General features: G+C 37.7%; 1 protein-coding gene across 2 annotated transcripts in view; it reads right to left on the minus strand.

The window, feature by feature from the left end:
• The window catches only part of CASD1 (CAS1 domain containing 1), a 74707-nt gene extending 55848 nt beyond the window's left edge, over positions 1-18859 (minus strand). For both annotated transcript variants that reach the window (XM_032252940.1, XM_032252939.1), the window contains exons 1-5: positions 18263-18859; positions 10439-10535; positions 9774-9894; positions 1108-1152; positions 83-145 (exon numbers count right to left, since the gene is read on the minus strand). In XM_032252940.1, coding sequence (XP_032108831.1) covers positions 83-145; positions 1108-1152; positions 9774-9894; positions 10439-10535; positions 18263-18815 — 879 coding nt within the window. In that variant the 5' untranslated portion in view covers positions 18816-18859. The remainder of the gene's footprint in view (positions 1-82; positions 146-1107; positions 1153-9773; positions 9895-10438; positions 10536-18262) is intronic.
• Positions 18860-24261: the final 5402 nt, after the last annotated feature.

The raw sequence follows: 24261 nt of genomic DNA on the forward strand, positions 1-24261 counted from the left end.
AGGGGAAGAAAAATATGCTTGTGGGCTTCTAAAATTTGGTTGCTTAAAAAAAAAAGAAAAGCCTATCTTTTTAAATACAGACCTCAGTCCACACTTTGATACACTGTTTCATAGAACCGTTAACTTCAGGATGCCACAGAAAATCCTAAAAGAGAAATGTTAGAAGTAAACAAAAGGCCAAAGAAACTCTTAATTCCACCATTCATTCTCTTACAGAGTACTTAAAAGTAAAACATTACCTTGTCCAACATATCTTCAATTCCTATATTAATTTGGCAAGAGTCATAGAATAGTTTTCCTTGAAACTACTTTTGTCTTCCTCTGACATACTGTCCACATTTTAGCCAGAGCAATCTTTAAAAAACTTAAATCTGATCTTGCCACACCCCTGCTTAAGTATTCAGAGACTTTCTACTGCCCTGAGAATAAAACCTAAAATCCCATAATTTGCTAAGACGGTGCAAGATCTCCACCTGTCCTTTCTGTCTTTTCTTCTGCCACTTCTACCCTTGCTCTACCTTTTGGTTCTCAATCAGCTCCTGGAATGCTCTACGCTCTCCTTTTTCTCTAGGACTTTGCACATACTATTCATTCTGTCCATAATGCTCACAAACTCTTCCACTGAGCCTGTCTAACTCATTCTTATCTTTGAAGCCTCAGTTAAAACACCACTTTTGCAGGGAGGAAAATGACTTTCATTTCCTTGCTCTGTACATTCCTATTGCCTCTCTTTTTCTTTTCTGCCATCCTTGTCTCACTTGTATTTGCATGTAGACAACTATGAAGACTTGGAATCTTCACTAAATCAAGGCCATTTTTGTCTTGACCCCACTTAACTCTCACTGATTGGGAATTCAGAGAATTCTCATATATTCTTTTATGGATTAATCCAGAACACATACTGGTTTCAAATTCATGTGCAAGATTATTCTTTCCTAATAAAATTTTGAGACCATTACATAAAACAACTCACACAAACTTTTACTCCACTATCCTAATATTCTTACCTACTCTCAAGAATACATTGGAATACACTTAGTATGTTCAATTAACCAATGAATATAGCTTCAATATTGTAACATCTAGCTTACTATTATACGAACTTACCACTTTAACTGATGCAAGCTTGTCTTCAAAAGGAATGTTTTCATGCTGCCATAAAAGGAGACAGAGGAACATTAATGTATAAATTAAAATTTACATGAATACCCCATTTAACTGCTTTTGTTGATTAATTTTTATGCATTTTTTTGTTGATTTACTATTATGTACCAAATCTCAATTATCTATACAAATAAAAGAGAAAAAAACAACATAGAATATAAAAAAAAAAGTGACACCAGTTAAATTGTCTACATGTGATTTTCAACATCTAAGACATAGTTCAAAGATAAAATTTCAACAGTAAACAAGCAGACACATAAACATGCCTATATAAATTACCTTTATGCCAAGATTGCCAGGATTCCAACTTAGTCCTATTATTACTATTTTTTGTTTGTTTTGTTGTTTTTTTGAGACAGAGTCTCAATCTGTTGCCCAGGCTGGAGTACAATGGTGTGATCTCGACTCATTGCAACCTCCGCCTCCCAAGTAGTTAGGACTACTGGCTCACACCGCCATGCCTGGCGAATTTTTAAAAAATATTTTTTGTAGCAATGGAGTTTTGCCATGTTGCCCAGCTGGTCTCAATCTCCTAGGCTCAAGTGATTCACCCACCTCAGCCTCCCAAAGAGCTGGGATTACAGGTATGAGCCACTGTGCCCAGCCCTAGTGTTACTATTTATCTCAGAAGTGGATTTCTTCCCCTACGTTTCCTGAGTCCCTTCCAGTTAGACAGAGCCACATGGCTAGTTTTAGCTAATGCAATGTGAACATACATCACTTCCAGGCTGAATTTCCCAAGGCAATTCTTTAGTTTCTAACTTAACAGATTAAGGAAACTGAATGTTCCAAAGTACTCTAGAAGACAGTAAAAATTCCAGTAGCAGGAACTGCTGAATGACTGTGTGGAGTAATGTCTCTTGCCAGCCCACCTAGGTCATGCAAAGCTAAGTAAGAACTTCTGTTTTGTTAAGACGTTAGAGTGGTTTGTTGCTGCAGCAACATCTAGTCCACTCTTACCAGTGCACTAGAGTACAGGCCCTGAATGACAGGAATGGATGTACAGGATTCCAGGTTATTGTAAGTTTCACTTTGCAAACGGTATATAAATAGTTGATTTGCAGAAAAAATTGAAATGCGAACACTACAACTTCTTGTAACCAAATGTTCCACATCAAGAATGGCATTTCTTTCAGAATTAAAAATCTGGGTGGGGAAGGGGTAAGGGTGGTCAATAGGAAGCTAATTCTGTTGCTAAAATCAAGGTTGAAATGTTTTCATTAATTTAAACAGACAAACGGTATTTATACTGAAATCTCCATGCAATAAAATTTGTTCTACCAACAGGTTAACTTTTTAGATTCTTGTTGGTGCTCCTAAAACTTCACTTTCCAAAAGGAGTCTTGAGACTATCAATTCAATGAAACTTTAGGGTAAGTTTCTTTGATCAAATAAATTTGGGATATACTGGGTCAAACAAAATCACACAGGTGTTTTCCTCCTTCTACCCTGTCCTCAACCTTCTAAAAATTTGTCCTCAGAGAAATAATGTCATGAACTTTGTCTTACTTGGCATAGCGTAGTTAATGCAACTCGATCTACTTCTTCTTCCTTTTTCAATATAACATTTGATATATACAAAAGTCACATATACGAAAATCACAAAGCACAGTAGAACTAATAAACACATGAATCCATTATACAAATTAGAGCACTGCCAACACAATGAACCACCTATGTGGTTCTCTCCCTATCTTAATTCCCTGCTTCACCCAAAGTAAACCACTCTCCTGATTTTGTGTTTATGCTTTGTTTTTAAAACCTTTGTATAGTTTTTGTCACATAAATATGCATCTTTAAATGATATATTGTTTAGTGTTGTTGGCTTTCTCTGTAGTTTTTAATTTTAAAAATTTTCAATCTTACAGCAAAGCTGACAGAATTAAATAAATACCCAAAATCCTTTACCAATTAACATTTCCTGTATCAGCTTCACCTTTCTCCCTCTCGGCATGTACATACTCTATAGTTTTTCTCTTTTGCTGAACTATGTGAAAGCACATTACAGAAGTCATAACATTTCACCCTTAAATACGTAAACATATATCTCTGAGCACATAATCCCTAAGAACATTCTTACATAAAAAATTTGACACTGATAAAATATTATCTCATTTTATATACAGCCCATATTCAATTTTTTCCGATTTCCCAAGAATATACTTTCTACAGCTCTTACATTTTAACCTACAATCCAATTAAAATCAAGTGTTACATTTAGTTGTCACATCTTAGTCTCAAAATCTAGAACATTCCCTAGCTTTTAAAAACTTGTACATATCAGTCACTTTATTTTATCAATATAATTTTTATTGATATCAATTATCATAGTTACTATTTTTTAGAGTACAGATCACTTGACACAATATATCACTATCTGATTATAAACAGCACTAATGGTTATCTTCTTGGACATGTCTCTTAACAAAAAGAGTAAGAACTTCCCTAATTGTTTCATAGATCCATAGGCCATAAAAATGTTCACCCTCAAATAATAATGCAATTATTTTCTGGAGTGTTTGTAAGAATTTACACTCCCACTAACAGTTTCTAAGGCATCTACTGGTACACAGCCTAATGTATCTGGTCTGTTTTCATATTTCTTGCCATTGTCAGATTTAATTTTTGTCATTATTATAGGTATAAAAAAGTCTCACTTCCACTTCAGTAAAATGCCTGGCCATGCTCCCTGACACCTACCTTTTGTCTACTGGGTTATCTTCTTCATTAATTTGCAGTTTCTGATATTTGTTGAAAAAATGTAAATATCTTCTCTCAGTTTGTAGTTTAACTTTTTTCTTTAAGGTATCTTTCGGTGAACAGATACTCTTTATCTTAAGGTATGTGAATTTATCTTTTATGGTTAGCACTTTTTGTCTCTTATGTGAGAGATAGTTCCCTATCTTGAGGTAATAAACATATTTGCCTACATTTTATTTCTATTTCTAAAGGTTTCAAAATTTTTACTTTCATATTTAAGTTTAAACTCATCCATCTAGAAATGATTTCACTCAATGGTGTGAGGTAGGAATCCAATTTCAATTTTTTCCATGTGCAAATTGCCTTAGCACCATTAATTGAATAGACCTTCCTTTCCCCAGTGATCTTCCATGGCATTTCTGTTACTTTTTTTTTTTTTTTTTTTTTTTTTGAGACGGAGTTTCGCTCTTGTTACCCAGGCTGGAGTGCAATGGCGCCATCTCGCCTCACCGCCTCAGCCTCCTGGGTTCAGGCAATTCTCCTGCCTCAGCCTCCTGACTAGCTGGGATTATAGGCACACACCACCATGCCCAGCTAATTTTTTGTATTTTTAGTAGAGACGGGGTTTCACCATGTTGACCAGGATGGTCTCGATCTCTTGACCTCGTGATCCACCCGCCTCGGCCTCCCACAGTGCTGGGATTACAGGCTTGAGCCACCGCGCCCGGCCCATTTCTGTTACTTTTAAAGTCATTGTATATGCATGTTTCTATTTTAGGGCTCTATATTCTATTCCATTGGTTTCTTCGTTTAACTCTACACCAGTACCCTACTGTTTTAATTACTATAGGGTAAAATTAAATCTTGATATTGTAGAACAAATCCTTTTCACTTTGTTCTTCAGATTTGTTGTGGTTATTCTTGGTCTGCTGCCCCTCTATAAAAAAACTTAGAATTCATTAGTAAAGTTTCGCAACAAATTCTGTTAGGATTTTATTGGAATTACACTGAACCTACAGATCACTTTGGGACTAACATCTTCAAAATACTGAGTCTTGCTATCCAAGAAAACAGTATATTATATTCCATCTAATTATGTCATTTCAAACTGTCTTAAAATAAATTTTTATGGCTTTTCTGCATACAGATCTTCCACATTTGCTGTTTATTCCTATGTAACATATAGTTGTTGTCATTACCATTGCACATGGTATATTTTAAAAGCCTTTAGAACTCTACATTGTTGGCATGCAGATATGCATTAATTTTTAAAAGCTTTGTTGAGGTATCACAATTTTTGTATGTACATCTTATAATCAGCTACCTTGTTAAAATATTTATTATTCCTAGTAAATTTTCTATAAATCCTTTGGGATTTTCCACATAGAGAACTGTATCATATGAACTCCTAAGTTTATTTCTTTCTAATCCTTTTATCTTTAAATTATCTTTTTTGGCTAGAATCTCTAATACAAAGTTGAATAGAAGGAGCAGTATTGAACATCCTTGTCTTTTTACTGATTTTAATGAAAATATGTCTGACATTTCACCATTAAGAACATTTACTGTAGGCTCCTAGAATTTTTATCAGTTAAGTTTGATAGAAAGTAACTTACCTTAAAGAAAGAATAACACGAATTCTCTGATATTGTTGGAACTTGCTTAATGGTGTAATACATTGTTAAAAATTAAAAAGCTCCATGTGTGCTTCAAAAAATATATTCCCGATTTTGAAGCGTATTTACTAAATTTTTGAGCTATAAGCTTGTAGAATCAAGCATGTTAATGGTCTACTATATGTTTACTAGTTTAATTTGCTTATCCTACCATTAATTGAGAGCAGTATGCAATTCTCCCACTATGAGTGAGAATTTGCCAATTTCTCCTTGTAGTTATATTTTTGCTTTATAAATTTTAAGGCTACTTTACTAGATGTCTGTAAGTTTAAAATCTTAGTGATCTGAACTCTTTGTCATTAGAAAGTGACTTTCTGTATCCCTGAAAATGCTTTTGCCTTAAAATCTATTTTGTCTTATACTAATATGGCTCAACTTTCTTTAGTATTTATCGAATGAATCTTTTTTCATTTCTAATTAAAACCTTTCCATGTCCTTTTTATTTTGAATATGTCTTTTTAAGTTGTAGAAAGTTCTTTTTAAGAGCAATCTGAAAATCTGTGTTTAGCTTACAAGTTTAGGCTACTTGCATTTATTTTGATTATAAATGTTTCTGCCATCTCACTTTTTAATTTCTATCCCTGCCACATAGACATAGCTTTCTCATATATGTATATGTTAAACAGCTTTTTACATGGACATATGTGTGTGTGTATGCATATCATATATATGTGTATGGGTACATGCGTGTGTATGCATGTGCGTATAAATATACATATTTGGTATTAGATGAGTTTGGTTTGGGCTTAATATTTTTTATACTTCTGGTTGAAATTCATACATCCTAATTCTATTTTTTCAATCCTTATTCTTGAAGTTTTACTGTACATCTTTAAGTTTTAGAGAAACACAGAGAATATAGAGTATATTAGAACACTTTGTCATCATTTACTTCTGACTTAGCCAGTTCTTTAGTTCTGTCTTTTCACTAAGTGCAAAAGATAATATTATTTTATACAAACATTGTTTAGATTTATATACATGTTTACTATTTTCTTAAACCTTTGCTTCTTATATTTCAGATAATTTTTTCTGAACATTTCCCTCATTCCTGATATTTACCCTTTAGAAATTCCCTTAGTGTTAAGTCTATTTTGTAGTAAATCCTCATCATTTTTATATATCTGAGAATGTCCTATATTACATTTCAAGGACACAGAAATTTTAATCCCAAGTATACAATTCTAGGTTCAAACTTACTTTCAGAACTTCAATGCTGCTACTCTTTTTTTTTTTCTCTTTTTTTTTTGAGACAGTCTCACTCTGTCACCAGGCTGGAGTGCAGTGGCACGATCTCAGCTCACTGCAACCTCTGACTCCCTGGTTCAAGCGATTCTCCTGTCTCAGCCTCCTCAGTAGCTGAGACTACAGCGCGTGCCACCATGTGCAGCTAATTTTTGTATTTTTAATAGAGAAGGGGTTTCACCATGTCGGGCAGGATGGTCTTGATCACTTGACCCCGTGATCCACCTGCATCAGCCTCCCAAAGTGCTGGGATAACAGGCGTAAGCCACTGTGCCCAGCCCATCAACAGTATATTTTTAAACCTAGGCTCTAGTTGGTTTGAAGTAAAAGAAGCCCCTAGGGTATCTAGCCTGCTCTATGGCTGGAAGCAACACAAAATGGGTTTCTTTACTGTAAAACTTCTCAAGTTTTTAACATCCCAGCCTAAATTAAAATCATCTAAGAGGGAGATATAATATCTTGCTCTACCCAAATTCATTTGACCAGTGCTTCTCACAGAACTAGTTTTCACAAAGCATAATTTGAAAAAATTCAGTTTTTTTTTTTTTTTTTCCTAAAAAATGCCTCAACACAGAAATCAAATTCGAACAAAGAATTATCTTCAATATTCCTATTCTAACCAGACATACCCACACCAGGCTTTAAATAAAATTAATAAGCTTTTATAAAATATGCCAGATTCTGCTAGGCACAAGAAATATATTAAAAAATAATAATGATGATATGCAATTTCTGTTCTCAAAGTGTGCAGAGACAAGGTAATATATGATTTGGCAAATGTTCCATTCGCAGTTTGAAATAAATATTTTCTTGATAACTGTCTCTTTAAGATTGGAACACATTATCTTTATTTTGTTTCTTTTTAAATGCATATAAATTAAAATTTATCTTGCCTGATATCTTGTTTGATAATCTTGGAAATAACTGGCCACCCTAGACTATAAAAACTGGAAACCGAAGTGTTATAACTAGGGCTCAGAAACAATGTACTATATTATATCTACTTTTGCTGCAGACTAAACCATTATAGCTTTTTTTCAACTACTTGTTGTCAAATCCATTATTCAAATTTTTAGAAAGTCATGCAATTTTAAGCCAAGAAATACTAAAACCTTCGTAGTAATCAGAAATCTCTCTACTTTTTAAAAGTTTACTAAAGGCTAGGCACAGTGGCTCGCACCTGTAATTCGAGCACTTTAGGAGGTCAAGGTGGAAGAAATTGCTTGACCTCAGAAGTTTGAGACAACCTTGGGCAACACAGTGAGACCTCATCTGTATTAAAGAATTTGTTAAGTATTAAAAAGAATAATAAAAGCTTATCAAATTTTTTCACTTTTGTAATAATTTGATGTTAAATAGTTCTGAAACTTCTCTATAATTTCGTATGTATAAATGCAAATGAAAAATACAGATAGTAGCAAATAAAATGGAAAGTTGACTTAATCGTTTGTTTCCATTATTCTCATTCTTACATAGAATAGCTGCTAAAGGTTTTGGACCTGGTATCATCAGTATGTTAATAACTACTTAGCTGTGAAGCCTCTAAGTTTTCAGCTCTTTACCACAGGCAGATTTTTATAAATTCATGAGCTACTCCCCTCACAATTCTAAATTTTGTTGTACTCTACTTTCTCCCCTTTGTTACTTCCCTCTCCCAATCACATGGTGTTTGAAGACAATGATTAGAATCTGGGATCACTTAAAAAGGTATAAACAGAGGATATAATGACATACTTAACCAAAAAGTAATGAACTAATTAATTAATATATAGAAATTAATCCTTGTTAGTTTTCAGTAATATTTTTTTGTTTTTCTTTTTTTTTTTTCAAGTTATATTTTTAATGAGAAATTTTCTAACAAAATCAATAGCAGAAATTTATTGCATTGCTGTTTTAATTTGCAGCATGATCACCCAATGCCAGAAAGTTTGCAGAAAATTAGGCCCCAACATATATTGATAATTAGTATAAATGGAAAGAATTTTACAGCATAATTAATAATTTTTAAATGTTTATGTTCTTTAACCTAATATTTGAATTTTAGAGATTCCATCCTAAGGAAATAATTTAAAAAGCAAAGTTTTCACACAAAGAATTTAAAATGTCCCTTAACTGCAAAAAATTAGAAAACTATAAAAAACTTTAAAAATTAGAAAATTATATAAAATGACATTACATCCACCCAATAATATGTTACCATTAAGAAAATATTTAAGTTGATTTATAATGGTGAATAAGCGGTGAAGAAAAAAGCAAGATATAAACTTGCACATACTAAAAGATTACTAGTATGTTTTTACTTTTTTAAAAAAAAGATGAAAAAAGAAGTATGGAAAAATACTAACAAGAGAATAAGGGATGATATTTTCTCTTTGTCTTCTTTCTAAGGAAATTGAAAAGTTCTTCCATGGTAAGAATTTATTATTTCTGAAAACTAAAAGTTTAGGTTATCACAATTAAAAGCTTGACAGGCTGGGAGTGCTGGCTCACGCCTGTAATCCTAGCTCTTTGGGAGGCTGAGGTGGGTGGATCACGAGGTCAGGAGATCGAGATCATCCTGGCTAACCTGGTGAAACTCTGTCTCTACTAAAAATACAAAAATTAGCTGGATATGGTGGCACATTTCTATAATCCCAGCTACTCGGGAGGCTGAGGCAGGAGAGTTGCTTGAACCAGAGTTGGAGGTTGCAGTGAGCCAAGATCACATCAATGCACTCCAGCCTGGAGACAGAGTGAGACTCCGTCACACAAAAAATAAATAAATAAAAAATAAAATAAACAAAACAAGCTTGTGTTTTAGCTATCACTTTTTTTTTTCATCTTTCTCATTAAAGCAAGTCATCTATCTCTCTTTTCCCCCAACCTTTCTGAAAAATCAAAGTAAAATTTTTTCAGCTCCCACTCAATCTGGAGAGACACATTCCTCCTATAACTATTCAGTTGGTTAACTTCTAAAACACTCTACAGAAGGGAATAGACAAGTTTTACCTTATTTCCTTCTTCTTTGAACTGGGGATTAATTATTTTTACAAAAGAATAAAACAATTGACGAATTCTGGAATCTCCAATAAATGCAATATGTTTATCTACAAGGCAGTTCTTTGCTTCACTGAAATCAACAGAGAAAAATTAATTAAAATAAGTAAAATCAGCCATATTGGCATTTTGAAGCACATGGTTTTTGAAGAAAATTGTACCGGATTGTTACACGTACCATTATATTGCTTTATAAGCAGGTGGCCAGGTTTAACTTACCACTCCATGTACTTATGATCAGTTAACTCTCTGTAATAGCTCGATTCATTACATATTTAAGATGTACTCTAACTGTATTAGGTGCTTTATATTTACTATCTCTTAATCCTTACAATAACTCCGTAAGTATCCAGCAGGTGCCAGGGTAAAAGACTTTTGCTCAAGGATTATTGAGTTAGCCCTGGTTATCTTTCACCTGAGACAAAGCAGGTTGGCCAAAGCCCTTCCCTAAAACCTTGGGGGCAGTGAAATCTTCATTTGCAATCAACCCTACCGTCAGTCAGCAAGTTTCCACCCTAACATAAAGAAGAAAAGTACTGTTTCACCAACCCCTTCTCCACTACATATTAAGACCCATCCTAAAAAAGAAAGCAAACAACAAAATGAAGAAATGTTACCTGATTTTGTATTTATGCATCATACAACTATGAGGCTGCCAAACTTTCTCTCCAAGAAATCTGCCACTTGAGAGAAGGTATTCACATGAATCATTGCCTAAAACAGTTAAACACAACAGTGTTGTAAACAATAGATAAAATTTTACACATCAGCTATCTTGACCCTATATAAGATTCTTGAAATCAAAAAGTAGAGTTTCTATGTTTTAGTACACCATCCAGGTTCATATTACTCATTCATGAGAAACATGGTAAATATTAATATATTAGTATTCAAGAAAACAAGAGCCACTGATGGCCTAACTCCTAAACGCTATGTTCCCTGCTTTGGCAGTTCCTTCTACTTCAGGTTTTCTTTCCAGGGATATCATTTCAACCTTAAATTAGCCTTTATATTTGAATATCACTCCTACTTCTAGCTGAGAAAGAATAGTTTAAGGGGGGTCAGGCATGGTGGCTCACACCTACAATCACAGCACTTTGGGAGGTCAAGGCGGGCTGATCACTTGAGGTCAGGAGTTCGAGACCAGCCCGGCCAACATGGTGAAACCTCATCTGTACTAAAAATACAAAAATTAGCTGGGCATGGTGGCACACGTCTGTAGTCCCAGCTACTCGGGAGGCTGAGGCATGAGAATCGCTTGAACCCAGGAAGTGGAGGTTGCAGTGATCTGAGATCATGCCACTGCACTATAGCCTGGCTGACAGAGTGAGACTCTGTCTCACAAAAAAAAAAAAAAAAAAAGTAAGGGATAAAAGACAAGACTTTGGAAATGACTTCCTATTCAACTATTATAACACATAGTGCATCAGCATACCCGGAGGTCTAGTTTTATATAGAAAGTTCTGTAACTAGGAACTCCTCAGTCCCAAGTAAACTGTGGCACAGTCACTCTACACTTTTGGATATTTTACTATACATTAGCTAAATATCCAAAGGGGTTAAAAGAGAGTTTAGATGCATTTAAGCTCAAACATGTCAAATGAATGGGGTAGGGCAGGGTGATGGTGGGGTAGGACAGCGGGATGTAGGGGCAGAATGAGATGTTTAGGTTAACTATGGGGAATATAACAAAATATAAGCATTATTTAATTTAATCTCCAGTTATTTATTAATAGTGAACAGCAAGTTATACTTGACATTTAGTTAAGGTCACACTAGGGAGTCTGAGAGGAGGAATACTGCAGAACAGAAATGATATTGAGCTTTTCAGGGTAGAGATAAGGTAGACTCAAAGATATTTAAAGTAGCAGAACACATCTCTTTTCTCAATCCAGTTATTCATTATCTAGCCAAAATACAGATAAAAGGTGATACAAATGCAAGACAAGTATGCATAAATATTGAAAGTATTGTTGTTTCCTATGTCATAAATTCGAAAGTAGAACAGGGAGAAAAAGTTAAAATGTTGCATTATCTTATTGATGTGAAACTGGGTAAGGAAAGCAGGATATGAATTATTAAATTTGTGTAACTACATATACAGCCTAAGCAGGCTTTTTTTGTATTTCAAAGATTTTTTAATAACCTGTCTCTAGGTAAACTGCAAATAATTAGTTCTTCATTTCCCCCAATAATTAAAAACTAATTCTAGTTCTGAAAAACAAAATTAAGCTACATAAATAACCAAGGATGAGTAAAAAAAGGACTGTACAATTACACAACTGATTTTTCTACAAATAGCATTCCTGTAGCATTCTTTTATAATGGCCATATGGTAAAATCTTATTAAAACCTAGTAAATGTTGAAAATTCAAGAGGAAATTCCATATTTACAGCATTTCTTTTTAAATCTACTAAACCAAGTTAAAAGTTAGCAACACATCTATTTTTTTTTTTAAGTTGTAAGTTGTAAATAAATAGGTGTTAATCCTTTGGGGTACGTCTTCTTTTTCTTTTTTCTTTTCTTTCTCCTTTCCCCCTTTTTTTTTGCGGGGGGGGGGGGGGGGGTTTTTTTCTTTTTTTTTTTTTTAAAAAAGTAGATAGAAACACACCTTAGTCAAACTTCAGTGTCCGGGATTACACATCCCTGTAGGGGGTACTCGCATTTTTTTTTTTTTTTGAGACGGAGTTTTCTCTGTTGCCATGCTGGAGGGCAATGGTGTAATCTCAGCTCACTGCAACCTCCACCTCCCTGGTTCAAGTGATTCTCCTGCCTCAGCCTCCTGAGTAGCTGGGATTACAGGCACTTGCCACCATGCCCAGTTAATTTTTGTATATTCAGTAGAGACAGGGTTTCATTATGTTGGCCAGGATGGTCTTGATCTCCTGACCTTGTGATCCACCCACCTCAGCCTCCCAAAGTGCTGGGATTATAGGCATGAGCCACTTCGCCTGGCACCAGTATGTTTTTTATAGAGACAGAAACACCATACCAGTATCTCAAAATAACCAGTCTTTTCTCCCCAGAAAACACTTCTAAAATACCAACAATTTTTTTTTGCCTCCAGTCAACACTACTACTATCTTGTTTCTCAGTTGTTGAGTTGATGGAAAATAAGTGCTCTAACCTGATAAACATATCGAAAAAAAAAAAGAGCAAAATAAGATTTGAAGTTGTCACTACCCAAAGGCATTATAAACATAGTATTTTAGAGAATACTGATCTTTCCATGGAAGAAATTCTTAATTTGCTAATGAATGCTAGTGATGACTCAATATATTTCATAATGCAAAGATTTTTTTTTTTTACAAGGCTTGTATCTGACATTAATCCATATGTGTCTGTATCATATCAGCTAGGGTCCAGTCAAAAGACAGGAACTATACTAGCAATTTTAATAGAATCTAATACAAAGGACTGCTAAGTAGACAACTGAAAAAGTAAGAAAAGAATGATTTTTCTGTATGTCAGCAAAAATAGTAGTAATAAATTACTCTTCCTATTATAATCTAATTAAAATAAATTAACCTGATCCAGAAAACATGCCATAAAATTTCATACTCTAAAACAAGTTCTCTTTTTTTGGGAAGGAAGTTTTTAAAAACCAAATTGCTAAATATAAATCTAGATCTTAAGACAATGTACCACCTTTTTAATATTTACACTAACTATATATAAATATCTGTTGCCACATATTTTCCTTTCCAAATTTACCAAAGACAAAACAAAACTTCAGTTGTTATTTTCAATTATCTAGTATAACTTTGATAGCTATTTTAATACAACTAATGTGAGATAAACGTTGCCAAGTGCTCAGATAAATCAAGCAAGAAACATACACACACAAATGAAAGGAAAGGGACAGAATTATCTACTTCAGCTATCTCCAACACTAAAATTATCTGGATGAATGGCTGTCTTCCTCTTTATTTATTCTATTATCTTAACTATAAGCATTCTGGTTTGTCAATCTACAATCTCAGAATTTTATGCATGATTTTTCTGTGATAGAAAAGTCCTTAAAAGCAAACAAACAAAAACAAACCAAAAAATAAAATGTAACAACTAAAGGAAACATCTGATGGCCCATATAAGCTGCAAGTTATGTTTTCCTTTGAAGAGCATATGTCTGGCACACTACACCTTTAGACTGAATCATCCTGCTAAAACTGTGTGTTTCCTACTACCAACCATTAAAATACCAGATCATAAAGTTTACAATATAGTTCACAGAATATTTTGTTTGCCTAAGATACAGCAAGTTATACTTTAGTCTGTGCTGAAAATCACCATTAAAAGTTTTCTTTAGAAAAGCAAGGAGTGGCTCATTACAAGTGGTATCATACAGATCAGGAACTTTCTAACAGTCAAACAAAGAAAAGGCTAAGAGGCCCAGAGCTGCTACTTTCTTGCTTTAATTTCTGAAGCTTTCAACTTACTTTTTTGCAGAACATCAAATATCATTTAACACTGGGATTTAATATGCTTAGTGATAAAAAAAATTTTTTGATTTCAAAATTAAGACACTTGAAGTTACTGTTATCAATTTAAAAAATTAAAATTTTACCAGATTGGAACTATCCTTAAGGCTACATATATTGGTCAATTGTCACAGAAATTATGTTTTTAACCTGTAATCACACTAATAATGGACATTTTGAGATTCATAATGTTAGAAATTGATAACATTTGGAAAAAGTATAATTAAGACAATAATTATTTTCAAAATGCCACTCTATTATGTGAAAATAATATTAATAATTTTTAAAAGCCTACCTTCTAAAATTCAGATTAGAACATGAAATTCAATTAAAGCCACAAAAGAACCATAAAAGGAAATAAGGACTTTGAAATCTATTTATCCACAGTTATTTAAGGATTTCCTATTGTGTTTTAGGCTCTCATGATTTGAAGATTTAAAGATGAATAAGATACTACTGGAAGCTTACAGTTTGTGTGGGTAGGCAGATACCAATTATTACAATACAACACAATAAGTATATATAAATTGCTGGCAAAATTAAATTGCTAATTCCTACTGCTATGGGGGTGACATTTGAACCAGGTCTTGAAGGAAAAACCTATACTTTCTTTCAAGAGAGACGTCACTGTGGGCAGAGAAAATCAGATAACTGTAAGATGTGTAAATGGGTAAAGCACGTTTAGATTGTGAACCTGGAATTTGGGGAAAATAGGAAAAAACATAGGTAAGAAAAAGTAGGCTCAGGTCAGATTTTGAAGCTTTACACAAACAACTTTTAGAAAATTACCCCCTGGCTGGAAAAATAATAGAAAAACTCTTACTGGTACAATGAAGTTGAATTAGTGTTTCTTTTTTTTTTTTTTTTTTTGAGACAGGGTCTCACTCTGTCATGCAGGCTGGGGTGCAATGCCTACATCACTGCTCACTGCAACCTCCGCCTCTGGGGTTCAAGCAATTCTCCCTGCCTCAGCCTCCCCAGTAGCTGGGATTACAGGTGCCCGCTACCATGCCTGGCTAATTTTTGTATTTTTAGTAGAGAGGGTTTCGCCATGTTGGCCAGACTGGTCTCGAACTCCTGAACTCAAGTTATCCTTCTGCCTTGGCTTCCTAAAGTGCTGGGATTACAGGCATGAGCCACCGTGCCTGACCTGAATTCCTGTTTCTATGTTGTTTAACCCATGCTTCCCTGGAAAATGCTTTCTCATTCCATCTTCTATACTCCCAAATATCTAAGAAGCTCTGAGAAAGACAGACTGTAACATAAGGCATGAGACAGACTAACTGTGATCTAAATCCTATCTCAGTCATTGTGTATCCTTAGGCAATTTATTTAATCTGTCATGCTTCATCTTTAAAATGGAAATAATACTGTAATTCACTGAATCTAAGACCATTGATTATAAGACACATGATTATTTTATGTCATAGTAAGAAAAAAATGTTACCAATTAAACTTTGACATGCAATCAAAGTTTTAAAGACTCATCCTGATTACAGAGCTGTTAAAAATGATGGGGGGGGGGAATTAAATATGGTAATTGTCTCTGCCTCATAGAATGGTTATTAAGACAAAATGAGTTAAAACACATAAAACCTTTAGTAGAACAGTCCTTGATATATAAGTGTTCAATGCTAGCACACAGTATTTGCCAAGCTTTACTTTCTGTAGTGGGTAATTTTCTTTTACTTTATATAGTTTGTAAAGCAAGAGAAACTGACTATGTTTACATCCAAACTGCCTTTATTGTACCTTGCCTGTGACACACTGATACTCACAGATTCAAAATCCAAATATACAGCCTAATTCCCTTCATGTACTGTAAGATCCTTTCTTACTCTAAAGCAAGATTATCCAAGATGTGCGTGGTCTGGGCTGCTGGCGGTCCAGGACAGCTTTGAATGTAGTCCAAATTCATAAACTTTCTTAAGAAAACACAATTTTTTTTGCAATTTTAAAAATCTCATCGGCTATCGTTAGTGTATTTTATGTGTGGCCCAATGACAATTCTTCTTCTTCCCATGTGCCCAGAGTAGTCAAAAGATTGGCCACATCTATCCTGAAGAGTGTGAAGGGCACTGCACCCGACTCAGTTTGATACTGCCAAAGCATGAGGATGGCTAAGATGTTCCTGGTAAGATACTTATTTTTCCCAACGTCTTCAGCTCAAAGTCTTGACATTCAGTCTGGGCAAATCCACACACCAAGTGTAGTGCTTCACACTCAAGGCACTGAAGTACCTATGGAAACTGATGACTTACTTCTGGAGAAGACTTTACAAAACAGTTCCCATCTGACATTCTATTCTCCCTGCTGATGACAGATCTTGATAAGATGAAAACTATAATCTAAAAATAATAGTATTCCAAGCTTATCAAAAGATAATAAGCACAATTAAGAAAAAGGGAAGGGGACCAGAATTTTATCTTAGGGCAACAGCACTGTAGTTATAAAATTTCTCTCTACTACCATCACATACACAAAATTGAATTAAATCACTGCTATTTTATGCCAAATTGTCATAAAATGATTAAGAGTAGTTAAAACAAGTATTTCTTCGAAACTACCACAAATCAATGCATCAACATTGCTAGTTTTACATGACTGTAGATGAACCAAGGCCCTGCCAGGTCATATGACTATGATCTGGAGAGAGCTGGAGAGAGGCCAAAAGGTTATAAAGAATCTATATCGCTGTATCAATTTAGTATATTAAAAACTGTTCACTCAGTATACCTCTAGAGTATAAGATTTTTAATTCTCAGGAGTTGGCGGAAAGCAGCAAACTGAAAAAGCAAAACTGACCAAAATGCCCTATACCTTGAAAGATCTCCTGGGATGAGGATACATCACAGGCTCTAGCACCCCATTTATGAATATTTTGCCAAAGTAGGTGTAAAGTTAAACGGGCACAGCGTTAATTTACACCTGTCCATTACACATAATATCTTGACTGATTAATTTCACAGCCACCAAGAGCTGTCCAGATAATGGCTTTGATAGTATTAACAGCCAAAAATAAAAGATCCTATCATTAATTTCCCTCTGCCAGTCAGACTCTTTCCTAGTGGCATTTTTACAAAGAAAGAAAAATCAATCAACAAGGACAAGTAAATATCCCTTGATTACTGAAAGGTAGTTCCTTCTGAAATAACGTCCTATTTTCTTTTCCCTTTCACACCAATTGCAAAACCCATGGCCAGGGCCTGCTTTCATACTGCTTACAACTTGCTTTCACTGCCCACCTTTATGCCTGTCAACCCATAACTTTTTTCCAAAAATCTGCCTTTACTTTTAAAAAAGTGTGCATTCCAAACCCTTTAAACGTTTTTGAATCACAAAAGCTGGGTAGCACCTCTTCCATTTAACCACAGACATCTTTTGCCAGCTATCACCCTTTTGGCAAAGGAAAATGGGGGGCGGCCCTTGCCGCTGTCCAACAGCCCAAACTGGGTGTTACAGGGCAGAGGCAAAATTAAACAAAAGCTAAAGAGCCGGACCCTTAAGAGGTTGGACCTGCGACCCCACTCCTGGCAGAGGTGCCCCTCGCAGGGCGGCTTGGGCTTCACGCGCCCCGGGCTGCCTCCAAGGGCCGCCTGACCGACCTCCTGCACGCGAGCCCCTGAACCTGGAGCCCAGACCGCTCAGGAGCCGGACCCTGGCAGCACCTTGGGCCAGGCCCAAGGTTGGCGCCCCCGACCCCAGCGCGGGCGGCTCGGGGCGGGGACCGGAACCACCAGCCATTGTCCTGTGGTGACCCGCACTGGGGTCCACTCTGTTGGCCTGGGGCGCCGGCCCGCTGGTAGGGACACCTGGGGGCACGTGTGGGAATCGCCTCCCCCGCGGGCCGGGCGGGCGGGAGGCCGCGTGGGCGTGTGTTGGGCGAGGGGGGCGGCCTCCAGCCACCGCGTCGCCGCCTCCCCCACGGCCTGCCCGGGCAGGGGGGAGGGCCCGCTCACCTCGGTAGCGGCGGGAGGCGAGGTGGCACGCTGCGAGCAGCAGCACAGCCACCAGCGCCAGCACTTTGGCGCTCCTCACGCTGAAGTAGTGGTTGATCTCCCGCTTGCCCAGGTTGTAGGCCAGAGCCGCCATCTTGGTTCCTCCATGACAACAGTGCGCGGCGGAGCGGGGAAGGGGCGCCGCACAGGGGCAGCACTGGGGCTGCCGCCGCTGCAGCCAGGCGAGGAGCTGCCGCCAGCTCTCGCCGTCACCACCCGCGCCTCCCGCCGGGGAACCTGACCCCCCGGCCGCGGCGACCCTGGCCTCCGCCTGCCCCTCCTCGGCCGAGTCGGCCGGCTCGGCGGCCTCCCCGAAGCCCCGCCGCCGCTGCTCCGCTGTGCCGGTTCCCCAGGCGTCCTGGATGTCTGTCTCCTCCCCTTCCTCCTCCTCTTTAGCCTCCTGCCTTAATAGCGGCTGCGCCGGCAAGGGGGGTCGGGATGCCCAGGGCTCCGGGGTCACCGGGTCACGAGCCCCGGCGGGCGGGGGCGGCGGCGGCGGCGGCAGCAGAGCCATGGGGGTGTGGGGAGAGGGATACCCGCTCGGCCCGGACGCGGGGCTTAGGGCTCTCTCCTAGTTTACCGGCGGCTACCTGAGCCCAGGTTGGGACAATAGAACTACAGTTCCGGGAGGAAAGTACACACCGTCCCACTCCTTCCTTCCCCAACACTGCCCTTTCTCGGTCTTCTACTCCCAGGACCCGCCCAGATGCGAAGGCTACACCCTAAGGTCGCTTATTGTATGGCTATCCGTGGCCTGGCTGGTCAGTCTGGCTGCCCCCGGGTGCTGGCCAGATATTGAGAGTGCTGGCATCCAACCCAGGAGTAAAGACAAGTCTTAATACTTAACTCACTGCCTTGGCCAGTTTCTCTTAAACCATTTTTTAGTGCCCTCAGTTTGCCCGGCTCCAGTGGGCAAAGGTACACCAAAGTGCAGAGTGGAAGCTGCAGGAGCCTAACTTAGTGTAGGCGTTGATGAGAAAAGAGGCTGACTCTCACTTGTATCTACACATGGTTGGCTAGGTCGATATACTAAAAAAAAATTTTAATTTTTTTTTTTTTTTTTTTTTTTTTTTTGAGACGGAGTTTCGCTCTTGTTACCCAGGCTGGAGTGCAATGGCGCGATCTCGGCTCACCGCAACCTCCGTCTCCTGGGTTCAGGCAATTCTCCTGCCTCAGCCTCCTGAGTAGCTGGGATTACAGGCACGTGCCACCATGCCCAGCTAATTTTTTGTATTTTTAGTAGAGACGGGGTTTCACCATGTTGACCAGGATGGTCTCGATCTCTTGACCTTGTGATCCACCCGCCTCGGCCTCCCAAAGTGCTGGGATTACAGGCTTGAGCCACCGCGCCCGGCCAAAAAATTTTAATTTTTTTGAGAGGGAGTCTCGCTCTGTTGCCCAGGCTGGAGTGCAGTGGCACGAACTTGGTTCACTGCAACCTCCGCTTCCTGGGTTCAAGTGATTCTCCTGACTCAGCCTCCCGAATAGCTGAGATTACAGGTGCCTGCCACCATGCCCAGCTAATTTTTGTATTTTAGTAGAGACGAGGGTTTCATCATGTTACTCAGCTGGTCTCCAACTCCTGACCTCAAATGATCCGCCTGCCTCAGCCTCGAAAAGTGCTGGGATTACAGGGTGAGCCACCGTGTCCAGCCAAAAAAAAAATTTTTTTTAATGTGCTTATGACAATCTTCCGCGCTAATGTTGGTTCATGTTTTCTGATTCTCAATAAAGCCAGCATTCCATTTCCTTAATAAAGCACTTGTTATCCCTACTCTCCTCTCGCTCCCACCCCACCCCTTTTTAAAATGGTTTTTCTTGTGCTTACTTCCAGATCGGAATCGTTATTTACATTGCTTGCCATTCTACTTGCCTTACCTCGTTTACAGTGAGTCATTGCTTAGTTGGGGTGTTGTCAGGTATTCTTTACAACTTTCCCATTTAGCCATTCCTGAACTTGTGCTTATAGGCCCCTCTTAAAATTGTAGAATATTAGATATGAATGGACTGCAGAGATCTTGTATGCTCATTCCCATTCTTTTCATCCAAGGACTCTTTATTATGTTTTCATCCACGGACTCATATCTTGAAAGATTTTGTCACTTAAATGAAATCACATACATCACTGTCATGGATGTAATGCTAATAAGCAATAAAGTTAAATAAGTGTACAAACACTTCAGTGCTGTTCCCTGAAAATAGCCTTTTAATTTTGGCTGTCATTCTGATCAGAGGTTAATCACATGCTTTAAGAATTAGATATTGTAAAAACCAGATAACTCTGCTAACAATATATGGTCTGCCAATCACATTCTAGACATTTCTATGATGTCATCAACAGCAAATTAGAATTTCTTATCAGCATGCAATAACCAGTGTTAACCCACAGGGTTGATTTAATGCCTGCCAAAAGTAAAGAAACTTGACATTCTATTTAATTGCAATTTCCAGAAGGCTTTCTGAAATATTCTAAATAGCTTCTGAACCTCCTTTTTCTTCTCTCAAGTTTAAGGCCAATCTCTCTACCTCTGCTCTGAATCTTTTCTTATCCTCCTTTCTTGAGGCTGTTGATTCCTCCATCAGTTATCCCTATGCAAATCATCCTTTTTCTGTATCTTCCAATTCTCCCTATCTCCTTGCTGTTTGCCTTCCTCCAATAACTTTTTCTTTTTAATGAAAAACACTCATGGACTCTGTTCCTGTGTGTTTACTTTGTCATCTCTTTCCTCCTCTGGCAAACATTTAGAAATTTTTTTGAGCAGTGTTGACTCTCTGCCTTCACTGGCTCAATTAGCATTCTCTCTTCAGCCATTTCATTGTTCTTCACCAAGGTGTTGTGGTATGACCACTTGTTAAATCCAAGGGACACTTTATATTCTTTATCTTCCTGGATCATTTTATGGCATCTGACATTGTTGACCATTCTTCCTTATTTGTTATCCATCAAGTTTTCCTCCTTGATGGATATTAACCAGGGCTCTGTTTTCAGCCCACTTCTTGCTGTTTTATTAAAGTGATCTTAGAATCACTTAGCCATCATTTGGTGGTCCCATCCCTCCCATGGGATCAGTTTCCTTATATACACATACACACACCTACACACACCACTGATTATGTCAGTTCATATTTATCTGCATACTGTAAGAGCCATCTGCCTACTGGATCTCTCTACTAGGATATACTTCAGGTACCTAATACTTATCATTTCCTAAACAAGCTCATCACTTTCCTTCTCCTTTATCTATTTTCAACTTTTATGCTTTAGTTTTCATCATTAACCCAGTTATCCAAGCAAGTGTTTGAGTCATCCTTGCTTCCTTCTAAATAACTCTCAACTGTGCTGCCCCATCTCTAGCAACTTGCTGTTACCTTGGTTAAGGGATGTTTTCTTGCCTGCATTTCTCATCCTTTTATGCATCTTTCTTAGGTCACTCAACAATACAATACTACTGCCATTCTGCCATACCTCTTACCAGATGGAACTTTCTTAAATTCAAATCTGGTAATGTCATTTCCTGCTAAAAACTAGTTAGTTAGTGGCTCCATGTTTATTTCCTTACCTCTGAACTATCCAGAATGTTTACTAATGCTCAGCAGGTTGCCTCACACCTTAATGATATTTTAAAAAGAGAATGACAGAAACCATCTGACAGAAACTCTCTCAACTTATGCATTACTTTATTTTATTTATTTATTTATTATACATTAAGTTCTGGTGTACATTTGCAGAACGTGCAGGTTTGTTACATAGGTATACACGTACCATGGTAGTGGTTTGCTGTATCCATTGCCCCATCATCTACATTAGGTATTTATCCTAATGCTATCCCTCCCCAATCCCCCCACCTCTGCTCTTCCTCCCCTAGCCCCCCAACCCCCAGGCCCCAGTATGTGATGTTCCCCTCCCTGTGTCCATGTGTTCTCATTGTTCAACACCTACTTATAAGTAAGAACATGCGGTGTTTGGTTTTCTGTTCTTGTGTCAGTTTGTTGAGAATTATGGTTTTCAGTTTCATCCATGTCCCTGCAAAGGACATGAACTCATCTTTTTTTATGGCTGCATAGTATTCCATGGTGTATATCTGCCACATTTTCTTTATCCAGTCTATCATGGATGGGCATTTGGTTTGGTTCCAAGTCTTTGTTATTGTGAACAGTGCTGCAATAAACATACGTGTGCATGTGTCTCTGTAATAGAGTGATTTATAATCCTTTGGGTATATACCCAGTAATGGGATTGCTTGGTCAAATGGCATTTCTAGTTCTAGATCCTTGAGGAGTCACCACACTGTTTTCCACAATTGTTGAATTAGTTTACACTCCCACCAACAGGGTAAAAGCATTCCTATTTCTCCACATCCTGTCCAGCATCTGTTGTCTCCTGATTTTTTAATGATTGCCATTCTAACTGGCATGAAGTGGTACCTCAATGTGGTTTTGATTTGGATTTCTGTAATGACCAGTGACGATGAGCTTCTTTTCATGTTTGTTGGCTGCACAAATGTCTTCTTTTGAGAAGTGTCTCTTCATATCCTTTGCCCACTTTTTGATGGATTTCTTTTTTTTCTTGTAAAGTTGTTTAAGTTCTTTGCAGATTACAGATATTAGCCCTTTTTCAAATGGGTAGATGGCAAAAATTTTCTCTCATTCTGTTGGTTGCAGGTTCACTCTATTGATAGTTTATTTTGCTGGCAGAAGCCCTTAAGTTTAATTAGATCCCATTTGTCTATTTTGGCTTTTGTTGCCATTGCTTTTGGTGTTTTCATCATGAAGTTCTTGCCTATGCCTATGTCCTGGATTGTATTGCCTAGGTTTTCTTCTAGAGTTTTTATAGTGTTAGGCCTCATGTTTAAATCTTTAATCCATCTAGAGTTAATTTTTGCATAACATATAAGGAAGGGATCCAGTTAGCTTTCTGCATATGCCTAGCCAGTTTTCCCAGCACTATTTATTAAATAGAAAATCCTTTCCCCATTGCTTGTTTTTGTCAGGTTTGTCAAAGATCAGATGGTTTCAGTTGTGTGGCACTCCTTTGAAGGCCTCTGTTGTGTTCCATTGGTCTATATCTCTGTTTTTGTACCAGTAACATGCTGTTTTGATTATAGTAGCCTTGTAATATAGTTTGAAGTCAGGTAGTGTGATACCTCCAACTTTTTTTTTCTCCCCCGCTTAGGATTGTCTTGGCTTTGTGGGCTCTTTTTTGGGTCCATATGAAGTTTGAGGTGGTTTTTCCAATTCTGTGAAGAAAGTCATTGGTTAGCTTGATGGGGATAGCATTGAATCTATAAATTACTTTGGGCAGTATGGCCATTTTCACAATATTGATTCTTCCAAACCATGAGCATGGAATGTTTTTCCATCTGTTTGTGTCATCTTTTATTTCTTTGAGCAGCGGTTTGTAGTTCTCCATGAAGAGATCCTTCACATCCCTTGTTAGTTGTAGTCCTAGGTATTTTATTCTCTTTGTAGTAACTGTGAATGGGAGTTTACTCATGATTTGGCTCTCTGTTTGTCTGTTATTGATGTATAGGAACGCTCGTGATTTTTTGCACATTGATTTTGTATCCTGAGACTTTGCTAAAGTTGCTTATCAGCTTGAGATCTGGGGCTGAGACGATGGGGTTTTCTAAATATACAATCATGTCATCTGCGAACAGGGACAATTTGACATCCTCTCTTCCTATTTGAATACCCTGTATTTCTTTCTCTTGCCTGATGGCCCTAGCCAGAAATTCCAATACTATGTTGAATAGAAGTGGTGAGAGAGGACATCCTTGTCTTATATAGCAGCCGGTCAGGGAGTTGCAAAGCCCCCACCTTCCTAGGACAGAGCACCTGGGAAAAGGGGTGGTTGTGGGTTCTGCTTCAGCAGACTTAAATGTCTCTGCCCAGCAGCCCTGAAGGGAGCAATGGATCCCCCAGCACAGTACTTGAGCTCTGTTAAAGGACAGACTGTCACC

Source organism: Sapajus apella, unplaced genomic scaffold, assembly GCF_009761245.1.
Source record: "Sapajus apella isolate SASKATOON/1434 unplaced genomic scaffold, GSC_monkey_1.0 scaffold81, whole genome shotgun sequence".
Taxonomy (NCBI): Eukaryota; Metazoa; Chordata; class Mammalia; order Primates; family Cebidae; genus Sapajus; species Sapajus apella.